Source organism: Lithobates pipiens, unplaced genomic scaffold (genome assembly GCF_037356315.1).
Source record: "Lithobates pipiens isolate NorthernLeopardFrog02 unplaced genomic scaffold, aLitPip1_a1.2 Scaffold_3, whole genome shotgun sequence".
Lineage (NCBI taxonomy): Eukaryota > Metazoa > Chordata > Amphibia > Anura > Ranidae > Lithobates > Lithobates pipiens.
The window spans coordinates 252,676,705-252,698,107 of record NW_027507790.1 but is presented as its reverse complement, the minus strand read 5'-3'; the positions used below and the strand labels follow the sequence as shown (position 1 = coordinate 252,698,107).

Below are 21,403 nucleotides of genomic sequence, written 5' to 3'. Positions count from 1 at the left end.
CGGCTTATCTCTTATATTTTGTAAGCTGGCAAAAAAGGCTTATTACATTGTGCTGGATGTCCAACACACCTCCGTCGTGGTCCAAATTTTCTCCATCTGGTGGCTGAGATTCAGAGGGTGAAATATTTATCGGCCTCTGTACATATTATCATCTCCAAATTTGATAAAGTATGGGAACCTTGGGATTGGTTGGAATATGGGACCCTTATGCCAATTACCACATCTTAAACTATATTAGCATTGTATTATTTTTGATCGCATCCCCTCCTTCCTTTCCCTATTTCTATGTACGCCATTTGGTGCCTGAGACTCTTGTTTCTTACCATATACCCTCCATAAAAGCCTTTGTTTTTTATTTGAATTTTTTATTTTTTTTACTTTTATGATTGTTTTTTGGTTTTGAATTTCTATTACATACCTACGAGTTGTTTACTATATATATATATATATATATATATATATATATATATATATATATATATATATATATATATATATATATATATATATATGGTATATCTTTGATATGCCGTGCAGATCACCCCTGTGCTCTGTACTTGTGGACATTGTTTATCTGTACCACCTATTTCTTTATTTCTCTCTGATATCATTATGTTTTCGATATCTGTGTATTGTGCATTATGGAACAATTTTATATTTGTTCTTTTAAAAACCCAATAAAAACACAATTTTGAAAAAAAGCTGCAGCTCATCTCTAAAACACAAAATTCAGGAAATGGCTAATTAAAAGCACAACCTATATAATACTAGAGATTGTGAAACCAGCCTATGATGCTTCCCAGTTGTGGAACGTGAGACCATTATAAAGCCAACAAATATTTGCTCACCTGATTGTGGTTATAGGAAGGTCTTCTCCCTTTTGGTGAAGTTCGGTTTACCTCCAGCTGTTCGTTACATTCCACCGTCCACTGCAAAAAAAATTAAATAAAAGAATCTTCCAACTGACAGAGGCCTGACCTATCAATAATCAGACATTTCCCAGCCGAAGGAAAGCCACTTGTGTAATGTCACTGTCCTGCTACAGCTCAAAAGCAGACATTAGGAAGCACTGGAATGGTACTTGTTACAGTGTTTCCTACCAACCAATGCAATAATTAAAGTGCATGTTCCCCCAACATTTTAGAATCCTGATGTGCGTGTTGTACCATGTACTTGTGTTAAAAAGGTATCCTGCTTTCTGTGTCAGGCTTCCTTTGTGTAAAATACCTCCTGTTCCTGCCAGTCACTCTTTTTTAGTCAAACTGACCATGCGAGCACATGAATCTCAGCGTGGACAGTTTTCTGGTTGTGCTGGGAGCAAAGCCTGCCTGTGCTCCAATAGTTAGACTTGTGCTGACACACCCCCTGCATAACCAGACATTAGGAAGATCAGCGTCCTGCTGTTTCTCTGCTTCCTTCTGACCCCCCACCCCTTCTGCAATATCCACCGCATCTCTCTAAGCGCCTTATGCAGCTGGGTACAGAGTTATAATGGTTATACTGTGCCACTTATACATAAGGGACTATACTGTTTAAAAAAATTATATATACACATATATTTTATTTTTAATTGTATAAAACTTGTTTGTATGTATCATTTTTTTGAAAAAGAGAGTGTATTAATATATATATATATATATATATATATATATATATATATATATATATATATATATATTATATACACACACACACACACACACACACACACACACACACACACACACACATACACATATATATACATACACACACACACATTGCACCCGGAAAGTATTCACAGCACTTCACTTTTTCCACATTTTGTTATATTACAGCCTTATTCCAAAATGAATCAAATTCATTATTTTCTTCAAAATTCTACAACAAAAACACTCCATAATGGCAACGTGAAAGAAGTTTGAAATCTTTGCAAGCTTTTCTAAAAATTAAAAACGAAACAGGCAGGGTAGCCGACCTGCACATGCTCAGTTGTGTCTTTTATGCTGGAGAGAACATTTACTTGTTCTCAGAGCTAGCCAGGTCACACGATATTGACATCCCACATGTGGGCGTGTATACAGGCTGTAGTGGAAATCTTCACCTACCTGAACTCTCAGCACTGGAGAAACTGTGCAGTTTATCACTGACTGTGGTATACAGATCAGCCAAAAAGATATATAGTGGCAATATTTTAATTTAAAAACATGATTTATAAGCTGTGGGCACTGTGGACTATTTTCATATTACTGGTTTTAGTAATACTTTAAAAAGAAGCAAGTTGGTTTTGTGTTCTCTGATGAGGTGGACATGCAAATATGAGTAACGAATGCCACATCCAGTGGGCCAGTCACGAAGACGCTATAAAGCCCAGGTGCAAGATAAAAAATGGTGGGAAAATGAAAACTCTGTCTCTGGTGAAAATAGGTAGGCCAAACAGGGCTCTCCAATGCGAGGAAAATGCCTTATAGGCAACGATCACAAGTGCCCCCATTGGAAGATTTCCCCTCTATTCCCGTTTTCGTGACAACTCAAAATTTTGGGATCTCTCGAAACAGTCTTTTTGCTTCACTGCTTAGCGCACTCACCTGGGATATACTAGACTCTGTATTCTCGTTCTCCCCCTCTCCCTCGATCTTGTCCGTCAGCAGTCCCTGGACTTGGTACTCCAATACGTAGCTATCGATGAACCTCTCAAGCTCTTCAATCTCTTGGGAACGGCTGCTTCCAGCTTCTGAGGAGGCCGATGCAACAGACGAGTTTTCCATCGCTTGTTCACTCTAAACACAAAAACAAATTGGGATCCGTGAATTCCCAGCTAGGGTGACTTATCTGCTAAACAGCATTTCAGTGATTTCTGGAGTCAGCCAGGCCGAGTTACTTTTTTGGCTTCTTTCATATCAGCAGAGGAACTCGACAGTTAGATCTTCACATCACAGTTCCCAGCTCCCCCCCCCCCCCCCCCCCCAACCACCTTGAAGTCTCCCTCTTTTGTTACATTCTCCATTAATTAAAAAAATTAAAAATGCCAGCCAGGGATGGTGGGAACCCCTCATAATAACCACAATAGGTGTGCAGATCTGCAACATTTCCCACCAGTCTCTGACATGGACTTCTTGACCACCTTTCCATGCTATTGGAGGACCATTATATGTAAGAGTGGTCAGAAAATCTGAGACTGATGAGCAGTTATGCAAAATGCCTACAAGTGGTAGTTATTGCTAAAGGGGGCAATACCAGGTGTACTTTCTTCCTCCAGCACGCACCATTACATCTACAGATTTTTTTTTTTTTAATAAGTGGCCGAAATGCCACATTTTCCCTCCCGTTGAAAAGCTGTGGGTTTGACTCACAAGGGTTGTATCAAGCCACTGCACGTGGGTGCCAGTGCTCTCCCAGAGAGTGTCTTGGCCCTGTCTGCAGCCTACTGCAAGAAATTACATGTTTTTAACTGAGTTTGGGGGAGGGTTGGGGGGGGCTCAGTTAAAGCTGAATTAGACTGCGGTAAGGGCAACCAACATTTCCTATAACATACAAGCCTGTATTGCATACTTAGACACAGGGTGATTTGATTTAAATCAAGTCCATTTAAATCACTAGTAAAAAGGCTTGATTTAAATCAACTGTATTTAAATTATAATTTTTAAAGAACAGCAGTCATCTCTGTCCCACAGAGGCTCCTCCTCTGACCCGCTGTTGACTGACAGTCCCATTCACTTTAATGGGACGGCGGGTGATGCGGCAGTGACCCAACAAGATGAGGGACGTGGCGGCAGCAGGTGAGTGGCTGCCCGATAACAGGCACTGCCATGATGGATCTGAAATGACAGGTGCTCTTTAAATGTAAGGACTTATTCTTATTGGTAGTGAGAATCTTTAATATTTGCAAAAAAATGAAGGTTTCCTATTTTGAATAATAAGCTGTCAGTTTAGTAAAACAGCGATATCAGGACTGATTCAATCATACAGTTTGTAGTGTACATAGAATTGCAAAACAATGAGATAAAGGAATATTCCCAAACTTTGTTTTTTATCTCATGGTTACTGTGAAATTGTGTGAATGCATCAATGCGGTGCATGTTATCTCAGTTAGAAGTGTTTGGATTCATTGAATGAGTTTTTACCAAAAAATGTAAATTATTGCAGAATATACAGCTTCATGCTACATAACTAAGCTCCATTTCATGCTGCATAAACTAAATTATGTATCTTAAAAAGAAAACTTTTAGAGATAGATTTTTACTCCAAAAAGCATTTCATTTAAAGGGATTGTAAAGTGATTTTTTTTTTATTTAAACAAACATGTTATACTTACCTCCACTGTGCAACTCGTTTTGCACAGAGTGGCCCTGAACCTGCTCTTCTGGGGTCCCTCGGCGGCTGTCTCGGCTTCCTCCCGCAGGTGCTTCTCACGTTCATACAAGCTCCCTCACATGGTGAGAAGCACCTTCGGGCACGCTCCCGTGATACAGCCGGCGGCTATAGCCGCTCGCTGTATCACACGGCCCCGCCCCCTGGCGCTCCACGTCAGTGGATGTGATTGACAGCAGCGCGAGCCAATGGCTGCGCTGCTTTCCATCCATCCACTCCAGCCAATCAGCGGCCAGGCTGAAAGGTGCAAAGGACGGCGGGGGCGAGCACGGGATTTTCGAGGGGTGAGGCAAGTAAAACGGGGGGGGGGCTGGGGGCGCAGGCACTGTCAGATGTTTTTTCACCCTAATGCATAGAATGCATTAAGGTGAAAAAACATTTACCTTTACAACCCCTTTAAATAAACTTTATTTAAATAAAAAAATTAATAAAAAAAAGATTTTTTTTAAGTCATTGATTTTTATCCACCCTGCTTGGACATTATGACACACTTACCTATGGGTCTTCTCCAGTGATGTAGGTCCAGTTTATTATCCTCTTCTTCGGAGTCTGCTGTCTTCTTGCTTAGCCCATTGGAAAGGCAATGATGATGCAACTCCCGCACATGCATGCTGGAGTTACACAATCTCTGCACCTGGCACCATTCCTGGTGACTGTAATTCCGGTCAAAGATGGTACGAATCAGATTCACACCATTTATGGGCAGGCTGATTGTACCCAAGTTGATCAATCCATCAACTTGGGTACAACCAGCATGTTGGATTCTTCATGAGATTATTGCCCACGGCTATAGCTGCTAGCAATATTCACTGTGTTCTCCCATCCGGGGACAGCTCCTCACATCCCCGCCCCCCCCCCCCCACATGCTGGCAGAACATGATGGCTTCACAGGAGGGATTCCCCCATCGACACAATCCGAATCAAGTGGTTGCAGAAAAGAAAAACACTCCATCTATGGCCAGCATAACAATGCAGATTGAAAATAAATAAATGCTAGCAGGCAAACGGAGCAATTAAAAAGGTGTTCCAGCCACAAAAAATAAAAAAAATTCTTTAATGTAAGCAGCTACAAACACTGTGGCTGCTGACTTTTAACCACTTAAGGACTGGGCCTCTTTTTCAGACTCTTGTGTTTACAAGTTAAAAAGACTCAGTTAGACTTACCGGTGACGGTATTTCTAAGAGCCTTTCAGGACAACCCCGGAGAGAGTGTAGCTCCACCTTGCAATCAGGAAACACATGCCCACTTTAAAAACACCTCCTCCTCCTCCATGGCTTCAGTTATTGTGGCCTTCCGACGCTGGAAAACAAAGCACAGAAAGCACAACACCATGGTAGAACTTAATACATTTACTAAGCATAACCTAGGGAGGGAAGTAACGGTTGTCCTGAAAGGCTCTTAGAAATACCGTCACCGGTAAGTCTAACTGAGTCTTTCTCAAATCGCCTTTCAGGACAACCCCGGAGAGGATAACCGAGAAACTTACCCTAGGGCGGGACTACTGCCTGCAGTACCTTCCTGCCGAAGGCCTGATCTGCTGCAGACAGTAGATCTAACCGGTAATGCCGGAGAAATGTCGAATAACTGGACCAAGTGGCAGCCTTGCAGATTTGTTCAGGCGTGGCACCGGCCCTTTCAGCCCAGGAAACTGCCGTGGATCTAGTAGAGTGGGCAGCAATACCTGAGGGAGGTATTTCTCCTTTTGCTTTATAGGCTTCTGTTATAGCCAACTTAAGCCACCTACCCAGCGTACTTTTAGAAGCTTTCTCCCCCTTGCGTGATCCAGAAAATATCACAAAGAGGGCGTTTGATTTTCTAAATTCTTTAGTAACTTTCAGAAACTGTAAAAGACATCTTCTCACATCCAATGTGTGAAAAACTTCCTCTCCTGCATTTGCTGGGCTTGCAGAGAATGTAGGTAACACTATTTCCTGTGATCGATGGAAAGTTGAGGATACTTTCGGTAGGAATGCTGGATCCGTCCTCAGTACCACCCTGTCCTGATAAATTCTAAGGAAGGGTTCTGTAATAGCTAGAGCTTGGAGCTCGCTGACTCTCCTGGCCGAGGTGATGGCCACCAAAAAGATTGTTTTTAAAACCACCTTCTGCAAAGAAGCCTCCTGTAAGGGTTCAAACGGTGCTCCCGAGAGACCCTGTAAAACTGTAGACAAATCCCAACTGGGAAAGTCTTTAAGGGCTACTGGTCTATTTCGAGCAAGAGCCCTAAAAAATCTAGAAATTAAAGTTTCTTTAGATAAAGTCTTTTCAAAGAAAACTGATAAGGCAGCCACCTGAGTCTTCAGGGTACTGGCTGCGAGACCCTTCTCCATTCCTTCATGGAGAAACTCCAAGACTGACACCGTGCTCTTGACCTTGAGTTCTCTAGAACTGCACCAGGAGTTGAACTTTTTCCAGACCTTCATGTAAATTGCCTGTGTAACTGCCTTCCTACTGGACAGCAGGGTCTTTACTACTTTATCTGAGAGACCTTTAGCCTTTAACAGGTCCTCCTCAGAAACCAGGCGGTTAGCTGCAGGAGTTCCACTTCTGGATGACTTACTGTCCCCTGGGATAACAGATCTTTTCTGAGTGGTAACCTCCATGGGGGCTTCGAGGCTAGGTTTCGAAGACCCACGAACCAGGGTCTTTTTGGCCAAAAAGGAGTGACTAGTATTAAGTCTGTCCTTTCTTCCCTGAATTTCCTCAGTACTAGTGGAATTAGAGGAAAGGGGGGAAAGGCATAGCACAGCTGGTAATGCCAGGGGTGAGCGAATGCATCCAACCCTATTGCTGCATCTCCTCGGTGAAGAGAAAAGAATCTGTCCACCTTTGAGTTCTGCTGGCTGGCAAAAAGGTCTACCTGAGGAACCCCCCAGGCCTCGGAGATCATCAGGAACACTTCCTGATTCAGACTCCATTCTGCCTCTAGCAATTTGCGCCTGCTTAGGAGGTCCGCAAACAAATTCTGAGAGCCCTTCAGATGCACTGCCGATAGTGAGGCTGTGTTCTGTTCTGCCCAGGCTAACAACAGATTGGCCAGCTCCATCAAGCTCCTGCTTCTGGTTCCCCCTTGCTTCATAATGTAGGTAACCGCTGTTGTGTTGTCTGACAACACCTGAACATGGTGGCCTCTCAAACTCTGCTGAAATGCCACTAAACCCAGAAAGATCGCCTTCAACTCCCTCCAGTTGGATGATCTTTGAGCTTCCTGTTTGGACCAGACCCCCTGAGATGTCTGACCATCCAGATGGGCTCCCCAGCCCCAGGCACTTGCGTCTGTAGTAAGGCGCTTGTCCACAGGAAAGGTCCACACCAGGCCCCTTGAGAGGTTTGCCTGGTCTCTCCACCACCAAAGAGCCCTTTTCGTCTTTGACGAAATTTTTAGCTGTTTTTCCAAAGGATCCTGATGGGACCAGCTTGACAGAACCTCCCTCTGAAGGGGTCTGGAATGGAACCTGGCCCACTGAACAGCCGGGATTGCTGCCGTAAGCAGGCCCAGAACTGCCATAGCCATCCTGACTGAGACTGTCTGGTTGCTCTGTATCCGCTGTACAGCTAGCTGTAACTTTTCCTGTTTTTCCAACGGCAGGAAAACTTTCTGGAGAATCGAATTTAATGTATACCCCAGAAATTTCATTTCCTGTGAGGGGGTCAGGATTGACTTCTCTAGGTTTAGAAGCCATCCCAGGCCCTCGAGGTGAGACTGGGCCCTCTGGAGATTGACTAGGACCTGCTCCCTGGAGTCTGCAAAAAACAAAAGGTCGTCCAGATAAGGAACGACTGGAATCCCCTTCAATTTCAGGGGTTCCAAAGCCTCTGCCATAATCTTCGTAAAGACCCTGGGAGAGGACGAGAGTCCGAACGGCAGAGCCCTGAATTGGAGGTGCCATACCGAACTCCCTACCTTCAATGCCAGGCGCAGGAACTGCTGCGATGCCTGATGAATTGGTATATGAAGGTAGGCATCCCTTAGGTCCAGGGATGCCATGAAGCATTCTGGGGTCAACAGCTTTGTGATGGAGAAAATTGTATCCATCCTGAAATGTTTGTACCGAATGAACCTGTTCAGGAATTTCAGATTCAGGATTAGACGGTACTTCCCTGAGGGTTTTTTCACCAGAAAAATATGTGAATAAAAACCCCCGCCCTGCTGGCTTACTGGGACTTGAATCAGAACCTCTTGCTGTATCAGCTCCTGTAACAACAGCTTCATTGCAGAGGCCTTCTCCTGATCCCTTGGCAATGTTGTCACATAAAACCTGCTCGGGGGTAGTTCTGAAAACTCCAACCTGTACCCCTGATCGACAACGCTCTTCACGAACAGATTTGGAGACAGCCTGTCCCATTGTTCGCGAAAAGCTGACAGTCTCCCCCCCCACTGGGGAGATATTGTCACTTGTTCTTAGGGGACTGCTCTGGGGGAGATCTAAAGAGGACTCCACCCCTGCCTTTGCCCTTCTGTGAACCCCATCTGCTCTTGTGCTCCTGGTCTTTTTTATGGGACTGCTGAAAAGCACGAAAATTCTTTTTAGCAATCTGCTTTTTCTTAACTGGAAAAGCCTTCTTTTTATCGGCTGTTCTATCCAGCACAGACTCTAAATCAGGACCAAAGAGCAAGTCACCCGAGAAGGGAAGACCACACAGCTTGACCTTAGAGGCAGTGTCCCCAGACCATGTTTTCAGCCAAACTGCTCTCCTGGCTGAATTTACAAGAGCCGAAGACCTAGCGGCCAGTTTAACTGATTCTGCTGATGCATCCGCCATGTATTTGACTGCATTCAGGATCAGTGGAAAGGACTCTAAGAGATCCTTGCGGGGTGTCCCCGCCTCAATATGGCTCTTCAGCTTCTCTACCCAACATTCCAGATTCCTGGCCACCACCGTAGCTGCCATTGCTGGTTTTAGACTGACTGACGCGGCATCCCAAGCTTTTTTAAGGATGGAGTCAGCTTTTTTTGTCCATTGGGTCTTTAAGGATCCCCATATCTTCAAAGGCTAGATCCGTTCGTCTGGATACCTGCGAGAAAGCTGCATCGACTCTGGGTTTCTTGTTTCAAACCTCTGAGTCCTTATCTTCGAAGGGAAACCTTCTTTTGAGAGCTTTAGAGAAGAAAGGGGCTTTTTCTGGGTCCTTCCACTCCTTTCTCACTGAGTCTGAGAGGACCCTGTGGACAGGAAAAACTCGCCGTTTTGTTTCGTCCAACCCCTGGTACATTTTGTCATGAACTGACAGTTGTACTCTTTCTTCCTGAATTTCTAGAGTAGTGTAGATTGCTTTTAAAATATCATCTACTTCCTCTAGTGATAGCTTGAATTTGGAGCCCCTGCTATCTTCTTCCTCTTCCTCCTCCTCAGAATCCCTGAAGGAGATGAGAGTACTACCCCCTTCGTCTCCAGACTCTTCAGTTTCCACCTGTCTGGATGACGACGCCCTGGGGCTGGGCGGTAAGTTCTGAGGCTCGGTCTGTGCGGGAGGGTTTTGTATCAGGATGGACTTGACTGAACTCAAAGAGTTTGTCAGCTCTTTAACCGAAGAAAACAAATCCTTATATTGTTGAGATGTTTCCTCTTCCACCAATTCTCTGATACAATTTCTGCACATTGCCTTCTGCCATGAATCTCTGAGGGGGGTTTTGCAGGAAGGACATTTTCTCTGACCTGGTCTAGCTTTTCCTAGTGATTTTTCCTGAAACGACATACAGGTTTAATTCACTAAAAGCTCTCAACAACCAGTTGCTTAACACCAAGCCAGTGCAGAGACCCACCACCAAACAGACCTACTAGTGAGACCCCAGAACTAGGCTGCAAAAGGTCAGAGCGAAGTCCACCTCTGACCTGCAGCGACAGGCCCCCAAGAGGGGGGAACAAACAAAGACATACCCACAGTAAAGCAGAGGGTGCCAGTGCACCTTACGTACCTGGGCTGGACCGGTGCTGGGGGCGCCTGTCTCCGCCATAGCTGGCTTGCACTCTTCCATCGTTTGAGTGAGGCAGCTATTTTACAAACAGCTCTCATTTTAAATTTTCCCGGCCTCCGCGTCATCAAGGCCGGCCGGAAGCGGAAGCACACGGTCACCTGACCCGCCCCATGACCCCTGCGTTCCAGGCGCTGAACCACGGCGCCACGCCCCCTCAGAGCGCCCGCGCGTCACCGTGAACGACGCCGTCGCCGCCCGGGACCCGGCGCCGAAAACGGAGCCATGCCGCTGACCTGCAGCGGCCTCCGCCAGCAACAGAGCCCTCCCTGCGCTAACAAGCGGACACCGGGCACCCGACGCCGGCACTCCGAGGGTCCTTACTCCCGTGAGATGGCGGGACCAGGAGCTCCAGGAGTCCTCTCCCCGTGGAGATGCTGCTGGGGGTCAAAGAGAAACAACCTGCAACAAAAGGTAAGCCTTACTCCCCTGCAGAGAGTGTAGCTCTCCCTGGTTCAGGCACATGCTTCCTCCAAGGAGGAAACACAATAACTGAAGCCATGGAGGAGGAGGAGGTGTTTTTAAAGTGGGCATGTGTTTCCTGATTGCAAGGTGGAGCTACACTCTCTCCGGGGTTGTCCTGAAAGGCGATTTGAGAAACATGTATTTTTTTTCTAGGAAATTACTTAGAACCCCCAAATATAACACTTTTTTTTTCTAACACCCTAGAGAATAAAATGGCGGTCATTGCAATACTTTTTGTCACACCGTATTGGCGCAGCGACCTTACAAGCACACTTTTGGGGAAAAAAAGCACTTTTTTGAATAAAAAAAATAAGACAACAGTAAAGTTAGCCCTGCTATGGTATGGAGATGGGTGGAGGCCATCTTCCCTTCACTCGTCTCCATACCCGGGCACGTATAGGACCCAATCACCTTGCGCCGCTGCCGACGGTTTTGGCAAGTGGCGGAGGGCGCAGGAGGGGCACCTCTCCCGCCGCCGATAACCGTGATCTTGCGGCGAATCTGCCGCAGAGACCACCATTATCGTTTACCGAACTGCCACCTGAAGAAATGGATACCTCCGTTGTGGCAGCAGCGGCTGCCGTTACCGAGATATCCCTCTTCAAAAAAGGGACGTATGTCGTTGTGCAGCAGTCGGCAAGTGGTTAATAAGGACACTTACCTGTCCTGGGAGCCCACAATGTCGGGCCACCAGGCCAGTCCATTCATTGGATCGGTTGTAGGCGCCGCCATTGTAACTAAGGGAAACCAGCAGTGGATCTTCAGGCTTCACAGCCGGTTTCCTACTGCGGATGCGTGAGTCGCGTGGCGTGTTCCTAATGGCCCCGTCGTCTTCTGGGACACACATAGGTCGGGGGATGAAGGAGGAAATGATGCCTTGGGCCACGGCTGAGCGAGGATGGAAGTACACGGTAAGGACCGTAAGAAAAAAAAAAAATAAGTTATCCAAAAACAAGAGGTAGAGGGGTGGAGGGGTGGAGGGGTAGAGGGGTAGAGGGGTGGAGGGGTAGAGGGGTAGAGGGGAGGAGGGGAGGAGGGGTGGAGGGGAGGAGGGGTGGAGGGGAGGAGGGGTGGAGGGGAGGAGGGGTGGAGGGGAGGAGGGGTGGAGGGGTGGAGGGGTAGAGGGGTAGAGGGGTAGAGGGGTAGAGGGGTAGAGGGGTAGAGGGGTAGAGGGGTAGAGGGGTAGAGGGGTAGAGGGGTGGCCTTTCCTTTAAGCCAAGTTATAAAAAGTGGGTGAAACTTCGCTTTAAGGAATGTTTACAAACCCTTTAAAAACTGACCTCTCCTGATAGTCTACAATGGAATAGACTAAAATAAAAATACTCAAACATAAATATAGTAACCTCCAGGATTTAGTCTTTGAAGGCTCTACAAAATGACAAGGTCTTTGTTGTGGATAAATAACTATTAAATCACAAGAATTTTGCTTGGCTTTATGAAGGGCGGGAGTAAAACTCCGTTTACTCGTGGAAATTAATTACAGCTTTGTAGTTACAAGGACAATTTGTTCTTACAATAAAGGGCAAGAGTTTCACTGGAGTGATTTGAGGAGTTTTCCTGTACCAGGTCACACACCTTATTTACAACAATGAAACACTCGCACTTTCACCATGTTCCACCAGTAAGCTTTTTAAGTTTAACCACTTCAATACAGGGCACTTTCACCCCATTCTTGCCCAGGCCAATTTTCAGCTTTCAGCGCTGTCGCTGTTTAAAGGACAATTTCGCGGTCATGTCGCTGTACCCAAACTAAATTTTTTATCATTTTGTTACCACAAACAGAGCTTTCTTTTGGTGCCAGTTGATCACCTCTGCTGTTTTTATTTTTTTCGAAACAAATAAAAAAAGACTGAAATTTTTAAGAAAAATAAAGTTTTCTTTGTTTTTGTTATACAATTTTGTAAATAAGTAAGTTTTCTCCTTCACTGATAAGGTGGCACTGATGAGCACGGATGAGATGGCACCAATGGGGGGCACTGATATACAGCACTGATTGGCATCACCGATTAGGAGGCACTGGCAGGTATTGCTGGTGGGCGCTGATTGGTATCGTGTGGGTTGTGGGCGCTCATTGTCACCAGGTATGCCACCCCTGGTGGTCATCAGTGGTGGCCATCCCTGGTGATCCTGTTGGCATCCCAGGTGGTCATCCAAGGGGGGGGGGGGGGGGAATAGTGCCCCATCAGTGGTGTTCCGGGGGGGGGGGGGGGGGGGAGAGAGAGAGATATTAAATACAATAAATCGCCCAACGAATCGATTATGAAAATAAACGTTAGTGGTCGTCCAAATTATTTAATATTTTCGAATTTCCAGAAAAATTGGTGAAACGGGTTTTCGTTAATTCGAATATTTCCGAATTGGTTGAAATTCATTAAGAAAACTAAATTGCACCTATCTAGCCGAATTCAAAGCAAATTTGTCAAACCCTGGGACACAGCAATAATTTGGAGGCCAGTAGAAGACGCTAGTGAGAAGTCAAGGAATCCAGGAGAACGACACTCCCAAAAAAAAGCCGCATTCCATGCAGAATTCAGAGGAAACGTTCTACAGAACAGAGTGGCGTTCTGGCAGCATGGGCAGTGGGAAAGGTATGTATTCCGATTTCTAATTGGCAGCTACACTTATGAATGATGCTTCTCATAACAGGATCTCTATAAAGTTACACAATGTACTTGGCACATGTTAAAAACGAGGCCGTGCGTAGGATTTCCACATTTGTGAAATTCGCACCTATACCAATCCATAAAAGCAGATAAAACCACTCATTAGATCTTTTATTTTGGGAAAATGAATAGCAGGGAACTACCCTAGATTATAAAAGAGGAACCATAAAAACATAAACATCTGTAGGCCTTGTAGGATATTTATGAGTGAGAAAGATGAAGGATGCTGTTTGGCAGCTCTAATGAACACCCAGCCCCTTTGTTCTTCATCTTGTAAAACGAAATTGGTAAAACTAAGTCAGTCTACATTGCAGGGGTGGGTCAGCGAGTCCAGAGGACTGAGCAGTTTTTTAACCACTTCACCCCCCGGAACAATTTACCCCCTTCCTGACCAGAGCACTTTTTGCGATTCGGCACTGCGTCGCTTTAACTGACAATTGTGTGGTCATGTGACGTGGCTCCCAAACAAAACCGGCATCCTTTCTTTCCCACAAATAGAGCTTTCTTTTGGTGATATTTGATCACCTAATTTTTGGGCTATAAACAAAAAAGGAAGAGAATTTTGGAAACAAAACGCATTATTTTTTACTTTTTACTATAATAAATATCCCCCCAAAAATATATATTTTTTCCTCAGTTTAGGCCGATACGTATTCTTCTACATATTTTTGATATAAAAAAAAAATTGCAATAAGCGTTTATTGATTGGTTTGCGCAAAAGTTATAGCATTTATAAAATAAGGGATAGTTTTATGGCATTTTTATAAAAAAAAATTAAATGGCCGCAATCAGCGATTTTTATTGTGATTATTGTGACATTATGGTGGACACATCGGACATTTTTGACACATTTTTGGGACCATTGTCATTTATACAGCAATCAGTGCTATACAAATGCACTGATTCCTGTGTAAATGACACTGGCAGTGACGGGGTGAACCACTAGGTGGCAGTGTAGGGGTTAAGTGTGTCCTAGGGGTGTGTTTCTAACTGTGGGGGGGAGGGGCTGTGTGTGACACGTCACTGATCTCTGCTCCCGATCACAGGGAGCAGAGATCAGTGACACTGTCACTAGGCAGAACGGGGAGATGCTTGTTTACATCTGCATATCCCCATTCTTCCTCCCCGTGAGACAATCGCGGGTATCCCCGCATCGATCGAAGTCCGTGCGACCCGACTCATGGAGCTTGCAGCGGGCGAGCGTGCCCACTGGCCACCTCGTAAAGGGCAATGTACAGGTACGCGATTCTGCCTGTACAAGCCCTTCTCCCGACATATATCGGCATGAGGCGGTCGGCAAGCGGTTAAAAATCAAGGTGATATATAATGTATAACTTGATATCAAATACACTTAATGTGGTCATACACGGCCTGATTAAAGCAGATCTAGTATGACATCGATATCCAATATCAATGCCTTAACCCCCCCCCCCCCTGTGCGTGCGTGTGTGTGTATACAGTGCCTTGCGAAAGTATTCGGCCCCCTTGAACTTTTCAACCTTTTGCCACATTTCAGGCTTCAAACATAAAGATATAAAATTTTTATTTTTTGTGAAGAATCACCAACAAGTGGGACACAATTGTGAAGTGGAATGAAATCTATTGGATATTTTAAACTTTTTTAGCAAATAAAAAACTGAAAAGTGGTGTGTGCAAAATTATTCGGCCCCTTTACTTTGTGCAGCAAACTCACTCCAGTAGTTCAGCGAGGATCTCTGAATGATCCAATGTTGTCCTAAATGACTGATGATGATAAATAGAATCCACCTGTGTGTAATCAAGTCTCTGTATAAATGCACCTGCTCTGTGATAGTCTCAGGGTTCTGTTGAAAGCGCAGAGAGCATCATGAAGACCAAGGAACACACCAGGCAGGTCCGTAATACTGTTGTGGAGAAGTTTAAAGCCGGATTTGGATACAAAAAGATTTCCCAAGCTTTAAACATCCCAAGGAGCACTGTGCAAGCGATCATTTTGAAATGGAAGGAGTATCAGACCACTGCAAATCTACCAAGACCTGGCCGTCCCTGTAAACTTTCAGCTCAGACAAGGAGAAGACTGATCAGAGATGCAGGCAAGAGGCCCATGATCACTCTGGATGAACTGCAGAGAACTACAGCTGAGGTGGGAGAGTCTGTCCATAGGACAACAATCAGTCGTATACTGCACAAATCTGGCCTTTATGGAAGAGTGGCAAGAAGAAAGCCATTTCTCAAAGATATCCATAAAAAGTCTCGTCTAAAGTTTGCCACAAGCCACCTGGGAGACACACCAAACATGTGGAAGAAGGTGCTCTGGTCAGATGAAATCAAAATCCAACTTTTTGCCCACAATGCAAAACGATATGTTTGGCGTAAAAGCAACACAGCTCATCACCCTCAACACACCATCCCCACTGTCAAACATGGTGGTGGCAGCATCATGGTTTGCGCCTGCTTTTCTTCAGCAGGGACAGGGAAGATGGTTAAAATTGAGGGGAAGATGGATGCAGCCAAATACAGGACCATTCTGGATGAAAACCTGTTGGAGTCTGCAAAAGACCTGAAACTGGGACAGAGATTTATCTTCCAACAAGACAATGATCCCAAACATACAGCAAAATCTACAAAGGAATGGTTCACAAATAAACGTATCCAGGTGTTAGAATGGCCAAGTCAAAGTCCAGACCTGAATCCAATCGAGAATCTGTGGAAATAGCTGAAAACTGCTGTTCACAAACGCTCTCCATCCAACCTCACTGAGCTCGAGCTGTTTTGCAAGGAAGAATGGGCAAGAATTTCAGTCTCTCGATGTGCAAAACTGATAGAGACATACCCCAAGCGACTTGCAGCTGTAATCGCAGCAAAAGGTGGCTCTACAAAGTATTAACGCAAGGGGGCCGAATAATTTTGCACGCCCCACTTATTTTTTTATTAGTTAAAAAAGTTTCAAAAATGCAATAGATTTCGTTCCACTTCACAATTGTGTCCCACTTGTTGGTGATTCTTCACAAAAAATAAATTTATGTTTGAAGCCTGAAATGTGGCAAAAGGTTGAAAAGTTCAAGGGGGCCGAATACTTTCGCAAGGTGTGTGTGTGTGTGTGTGTGTGTGTATATATATATATATTAGCCATATGGAAGGTCGCATTTGGTCTTTATTTTTTGAGGCTTCATAGTCACTCATGGGCCACTTTATTAGGTACACCTTGCTAGTACCGGGTTGGACCGCTTTAGCCTTCATTCTTGGTGGTATAGATTCAACAAGGTGTTGCAAACGTTCCTCAGAGATTTTACTCTATAGTGACATAATAACATCACACAGTTGCTGCAGATTTGTCAGCTGCACATCCATGATGTGAATCTCCTGTTTCACCACATCTCAAAGGTTCTCTATTGGATGAGATGTGGTGAGTGTGGAGACTATTGGAGGACAGAGACCTCATTGTCCAGTGGTGAGATGATTGGAGCTTTGTGATATGGTGCATTATCCTGCTGGAAGGAGCCATCAGAAGATGGGGACACTGGAGTCATAAAGGGATGGACATGGTCAGCAACAATACTGAGGTAGGTTGTGGTGTATAAACGATGCTCAATTGGTACTAAGGGGCCCAAAGTGTGCCAATAAAATACCCCCCCCCCCCCCCACACCATTACACCACCACCAGCCTGAACCGGTGATACAAGGCAGGATGGATCCATGCTTTCATGTTGTTTACACCAAATTCTGACCCGACCATCTGAATGTCGCAGCTGAAATCGAGGCTCATTAGACCAGACAACGTTGTTCCAATATTCCATTCTCCAATTTTGGTGATCCTGTGCCAACTGTAGCCTCAGTTTTCTGTTCTTAGCGGACAGGAGCGGCACCCGGTGTGGTCTTCTGCTGCTGCAGCCCATCTGCTTCAAGATTCGATGTGTTGTGCATTCAGAGCTGGTATTCTGCATGCCTTGGGTATAATCAGTGGTTATTTCAGTTGGGGCTCATGCACACTGCAGCTCAAAAAAAAAAAAAAAAAGCTGCTTTTATAAGCATGTGAGCTTTTATATCAGCTTGAACAAGCTTGTACTTTTTTGAGCACTTCAATGTTTTTATTGAGCTTAGTTGAGCTTTTTTGAGCATAAGCGTTTTTTTTCCCCACAAAGCCTCCCCCCTCAGCTCATTTTCCCTATTTTTTTGCGTTTTCATGCTTCTTTGAATTTTTTCATACATTTTGCACATTTTTGGGTCCTTAGCTGCCTTTTCTGCTTGAAAGCTCCTTTCAAAAATGGGAGTTTGGTGGGGGGTTTCTGCCTGCAAGAGCATATGCCTGTAAACTCATGAAAAAGACAAATTGTGCATGGACACATCGGCTGACATGGAGAGTATATTTCCACAAAAAAAAAAAGAGCACTCAAAAAAAAAGCTCAAAAGGCTGTAGGAGTTGCTCTTTTGAGCTGCAGTGTGTATGAGCCCTTATTGTTGCCTTTGCATCATATGGAACCAGTCTGACAATTCTCCACCAATATCAACAAGCCATTAATGTCTAAACCGCTGTCAACAAAAGTGAGTACACCCCTTAATGAAAATGTTCAAATTGGGCCCAATTAGCCATTTCCCCTCCCCGGTGTCATGTGACTCATTAGTGTAACAAGGTCTCAGGTGTGAATGAGGAGCAGGTGTGTTAAATTTGGTGTCATCGCTCTCACTCTCCCATACTGGTCACTGGAAGTTCAACATGGCACCTCATGGCAAAGAACTCTACATATTGCTCTACATAAAGATGGCCTGGGCTATAGGAAGATTGCCAAGACCCTAAAACGGTGCTGCAGCACGGTGGCCAAGACCATACAGTGGTTTAACAGGACAGGTTCTACTCAGAACAGGCCTCCGCATGGTCGCCCAAAGAAGTTGAGTACACGTGTTCAGCGTCATATCCAGAGATTGTCTGGGGAGGTGGAGGGGTCAACCTGTCAGTGCTCAGACCGTACACGCACATTACACAGCGATCCATTCCAGCCCCGGCCAAGTCAAAATGACAGAACAGCACCCTTCCTGGACACTGATGAGAACAGATACTACACTTGATCTTAGCCAAAAGGCTGAGAAGTCATGCGACCTTCTGTGGTGGTCACATGGTACCGGCAGCGAGCCAGTACACTGATCAGTCATCGGCTGTGTCTGGTGGACACATGACGTTCACCCAGCTGTCATTTTGTTATAGGCTGGGCGGGAACTGGTTAAAGTACCATTCAACTCCACTTTGTAAATGTTGAACACAGATCCTAATGAGTGTGTTAAATGCCACTTTAAGCAAGCTTCTAGCAGGCTTCCAACAATCGCTGAAGCCTGCTAGCAGCTTGTTTAACCACTTGCTTACTGGGCACTTAAACCCCCCTCAGTCCCAGACCAATTTTCAGCTTTACCCAAATTAAATTTTTATCATTTTTTTCCCACAAATAGAGCTTTCTTTTGGTGGTATTTAATTTACAACTCGGAGTTTTATTTTTTGCTAAACAAACAAAAAAAGATGCAAAAAAAATAAAATAAAAAATCATGTTTAATAGTTTGTTATAAAATTTTGCAAACAGGTCATTTTTCTCCTTCATTGAAGTGCGCTGATGAGGCGGCACTGATAGGCTGCACTGGTGGGCACTGATAGGCATAGTTAAGGCGGCACTAATAGGCACAGATAAGGCGGCACCGATGGGCACAGATGGGCACAGATAAGATGGCACAGATAAGATGGCACGGATGGGGGGCACTGATAGATGGGACTGATGGGCACTGATAGGTGGCACTGATAGGTGGCTCTGATAGGCACTGGTAGATGACACTGATGGGCACAGATATGTGGCACTGGGGTGCAGCGCCTTAGTTGAGGCAGATTGTGGGCACTGCTGGGTGGCACTGTGGGCACTGTGGGCACTGCTGGGTGGCACTGACAGGGGGGGACACTTTTTATTGAGGTGGCAAAGCAGGGGGCAGGTGGGCACTGGCAGGGGGCAGGTGGGCACTGGCAGGGCTGGCCGTGATCGGGACTGATGTCCCGATCACGGCCGCCGGTGATCGGCTCTTTTTTTCTCCTCGCGGAGGAGGAATAGCAGTCGATTACCGGCTCCGTTGTATCACATGATCAACTGTCATTGGCTGACAGCTGATCACGTGATAAGGGGTCGGGATCGACCCCTTGCTCGGATCGGTGATCAGGCGAGTCAAATAGACTCGCCGATCACAGGGGGCGCGCAGGCCGCTCGTGCACGGGACGACGTCAATAGACGTAGTCCCGGAAAAGGAGATACGCGCTGTAGCCATCATTTGGCTATAGCGCGGGTATCAAGTGGTTAAAGTGGCAATCAACACACATATTAGGATCCGTGTTCAGCATTTACAAACTGGAGTTGAATGGTAAGCTTCAACAAAGCTTGCTGAGAGCTCTGCAAATGCTTTGTCAAAGCTTTCTGATCACATTGCTCTTATACAAGCTGAAGCCCATGTGAAACCGGCTTTAATAAAATAAAATAAAGCATTTTTAATTAAATATCAGGGTCAGTGTGTTTTAGGTAGGATTAAAAATAATAATAAAACACATATAAAGGTGTGTGATATCACTGATCGTGAGGAGAAGGGGGAATAGGTTTTGGGTTGTTCTTTGATGGTAAGTCATGGTAATTGTAAAAAATATTCACTAACAAAAAAAATAAAAATATTTTATTTCATTTCATTTATATATTTTTTTTCTACTATTTAGTGCCAGGCTTCAGATGTTGACATACATATGAGATACAAAATATATATATATATTTCTTTGTTTATTCAATATTTTTCAGTATATAACAAAGCATACAAAACAATATAAACAGTAACAAATAGAAGAAAAGCAACAGACCTGTATTAAAGAGGAAGAAAAACCCTGGTGGGTTTACTTCCTCTTTGTCTCCCTGCAAGGGCAAAGCATAATGGGCTACTATGCATCGCATAGTAGCCCATTATGTGTCACTTACCTGACACAGGAGCCAGCGAAGTCACAGCTGTCACCTGTAGCGCGGAGCGTCCCATCTTCTTTCCGGGTATCGCTGCTCCGGCCACTCACAGCGGCGGAGCAGCGATGACATCACTCCCTCGCATGCACATGGGAGCCGCCACTAATGGCATATTGCCGTTAGCAGTGACAAGCTCAGTGCGCCTGTGTGGCGCTGTCTACGGCACATGCTCCATAGACAGCGGTGCCTGTCTTTTTGCAAATATCTCCTAAACCGTGTAGGTTTAGGAGATATTTAATGGACCTACATGTAGGCCTTAAAGAGGAAGTAATCCCTGATGAGTTTACTTCCTCTTTCATTCCCTGCAAAGGTAAAGCATAATGAACTACTATGCATCGCATAGTAGTTCATTATGTGTCACTTACCTGACACAGGAGCCAGCGAAGTCACCGCTGTCCCCTGAAGTCCGGCGCATCCATCTTCTCGGTGGGTCTCATTGCTCCGCCGCTGTCATTCGGCGAAGCCGCGATGATGTCACTCCCACGCATACGCATGGGAGCCTCCACTCGCGGCATATCGCCGTTGACCGTGGCGCGCTCAGTGTCTTTCGGCAAATATCTCCTAAACCGTGTAGGTTTAGGAGATATTTCTTGGACCTACAGGTAAGACTTAATCTAGGCTTAACTGTAGGTCAAAGTGGTCTGTAAGGGTTTACAACCACCTTAAAGTATAAAACAAATCTAACCATCAGACCTCAGAATGAGAACAAATAAACCAGCAAATAAAGCAGCAATATCACCTATTACATTCATGCAATTAGAAGTATAGAGACACACGGTACGCCTAGTAATATTACTACAATTATTAACCTGGATTACATTCCATCCATAACTTAAATTCTTCCTCTATTATACCTTCCCTTCACTAGTTTGGAATAAAAAGGAGTCTCTCCTGACCCCATCCCTTGGAGGCCACGAGAGAGAGTTAAAAGAGGGGAAAAAAGAGAAAAAA

At 45.0% G+C, this 21,403-nt stretch overlaps 1 protein-coding gene and 1 pseudogene across 2 annotated transcripts in view; both read right to left on the bottom strand.

Annotated features, from left to right (window-relative positions):
- Positions 1-21,403, bottom strand: part of CTIF (cap binding complex dependent translation initiation factor) — a 361,752-nt gene that overhangs the window by 268,686 nt on the left and 71,663 nt on the right. For both annotated transcript variants that reach the window (XM_077463042.1, XM_077463043.1), the window contains exons 3-4: positions 2,568-2,759; positions 849-929 (exon numbers count right to left, since the gene is read on the bottom strand). In XM_077463042.1, coding sequence (XP_077319168.1) covers positions 849-929; positions 2,568-2,747 — 261 coding nt within the window. In that variant the 5' untranslated portion in view covers positions 2,748-2,759. The remainder of the gene's footprint in view (positions 1-848; positions 930-2,567; positions 2,760-21,403) is intronic.
- Positions 18,369-18,523, bottom strand: LOC143941759 (U2 spliceosomal RNA; annotated as a pseudogene).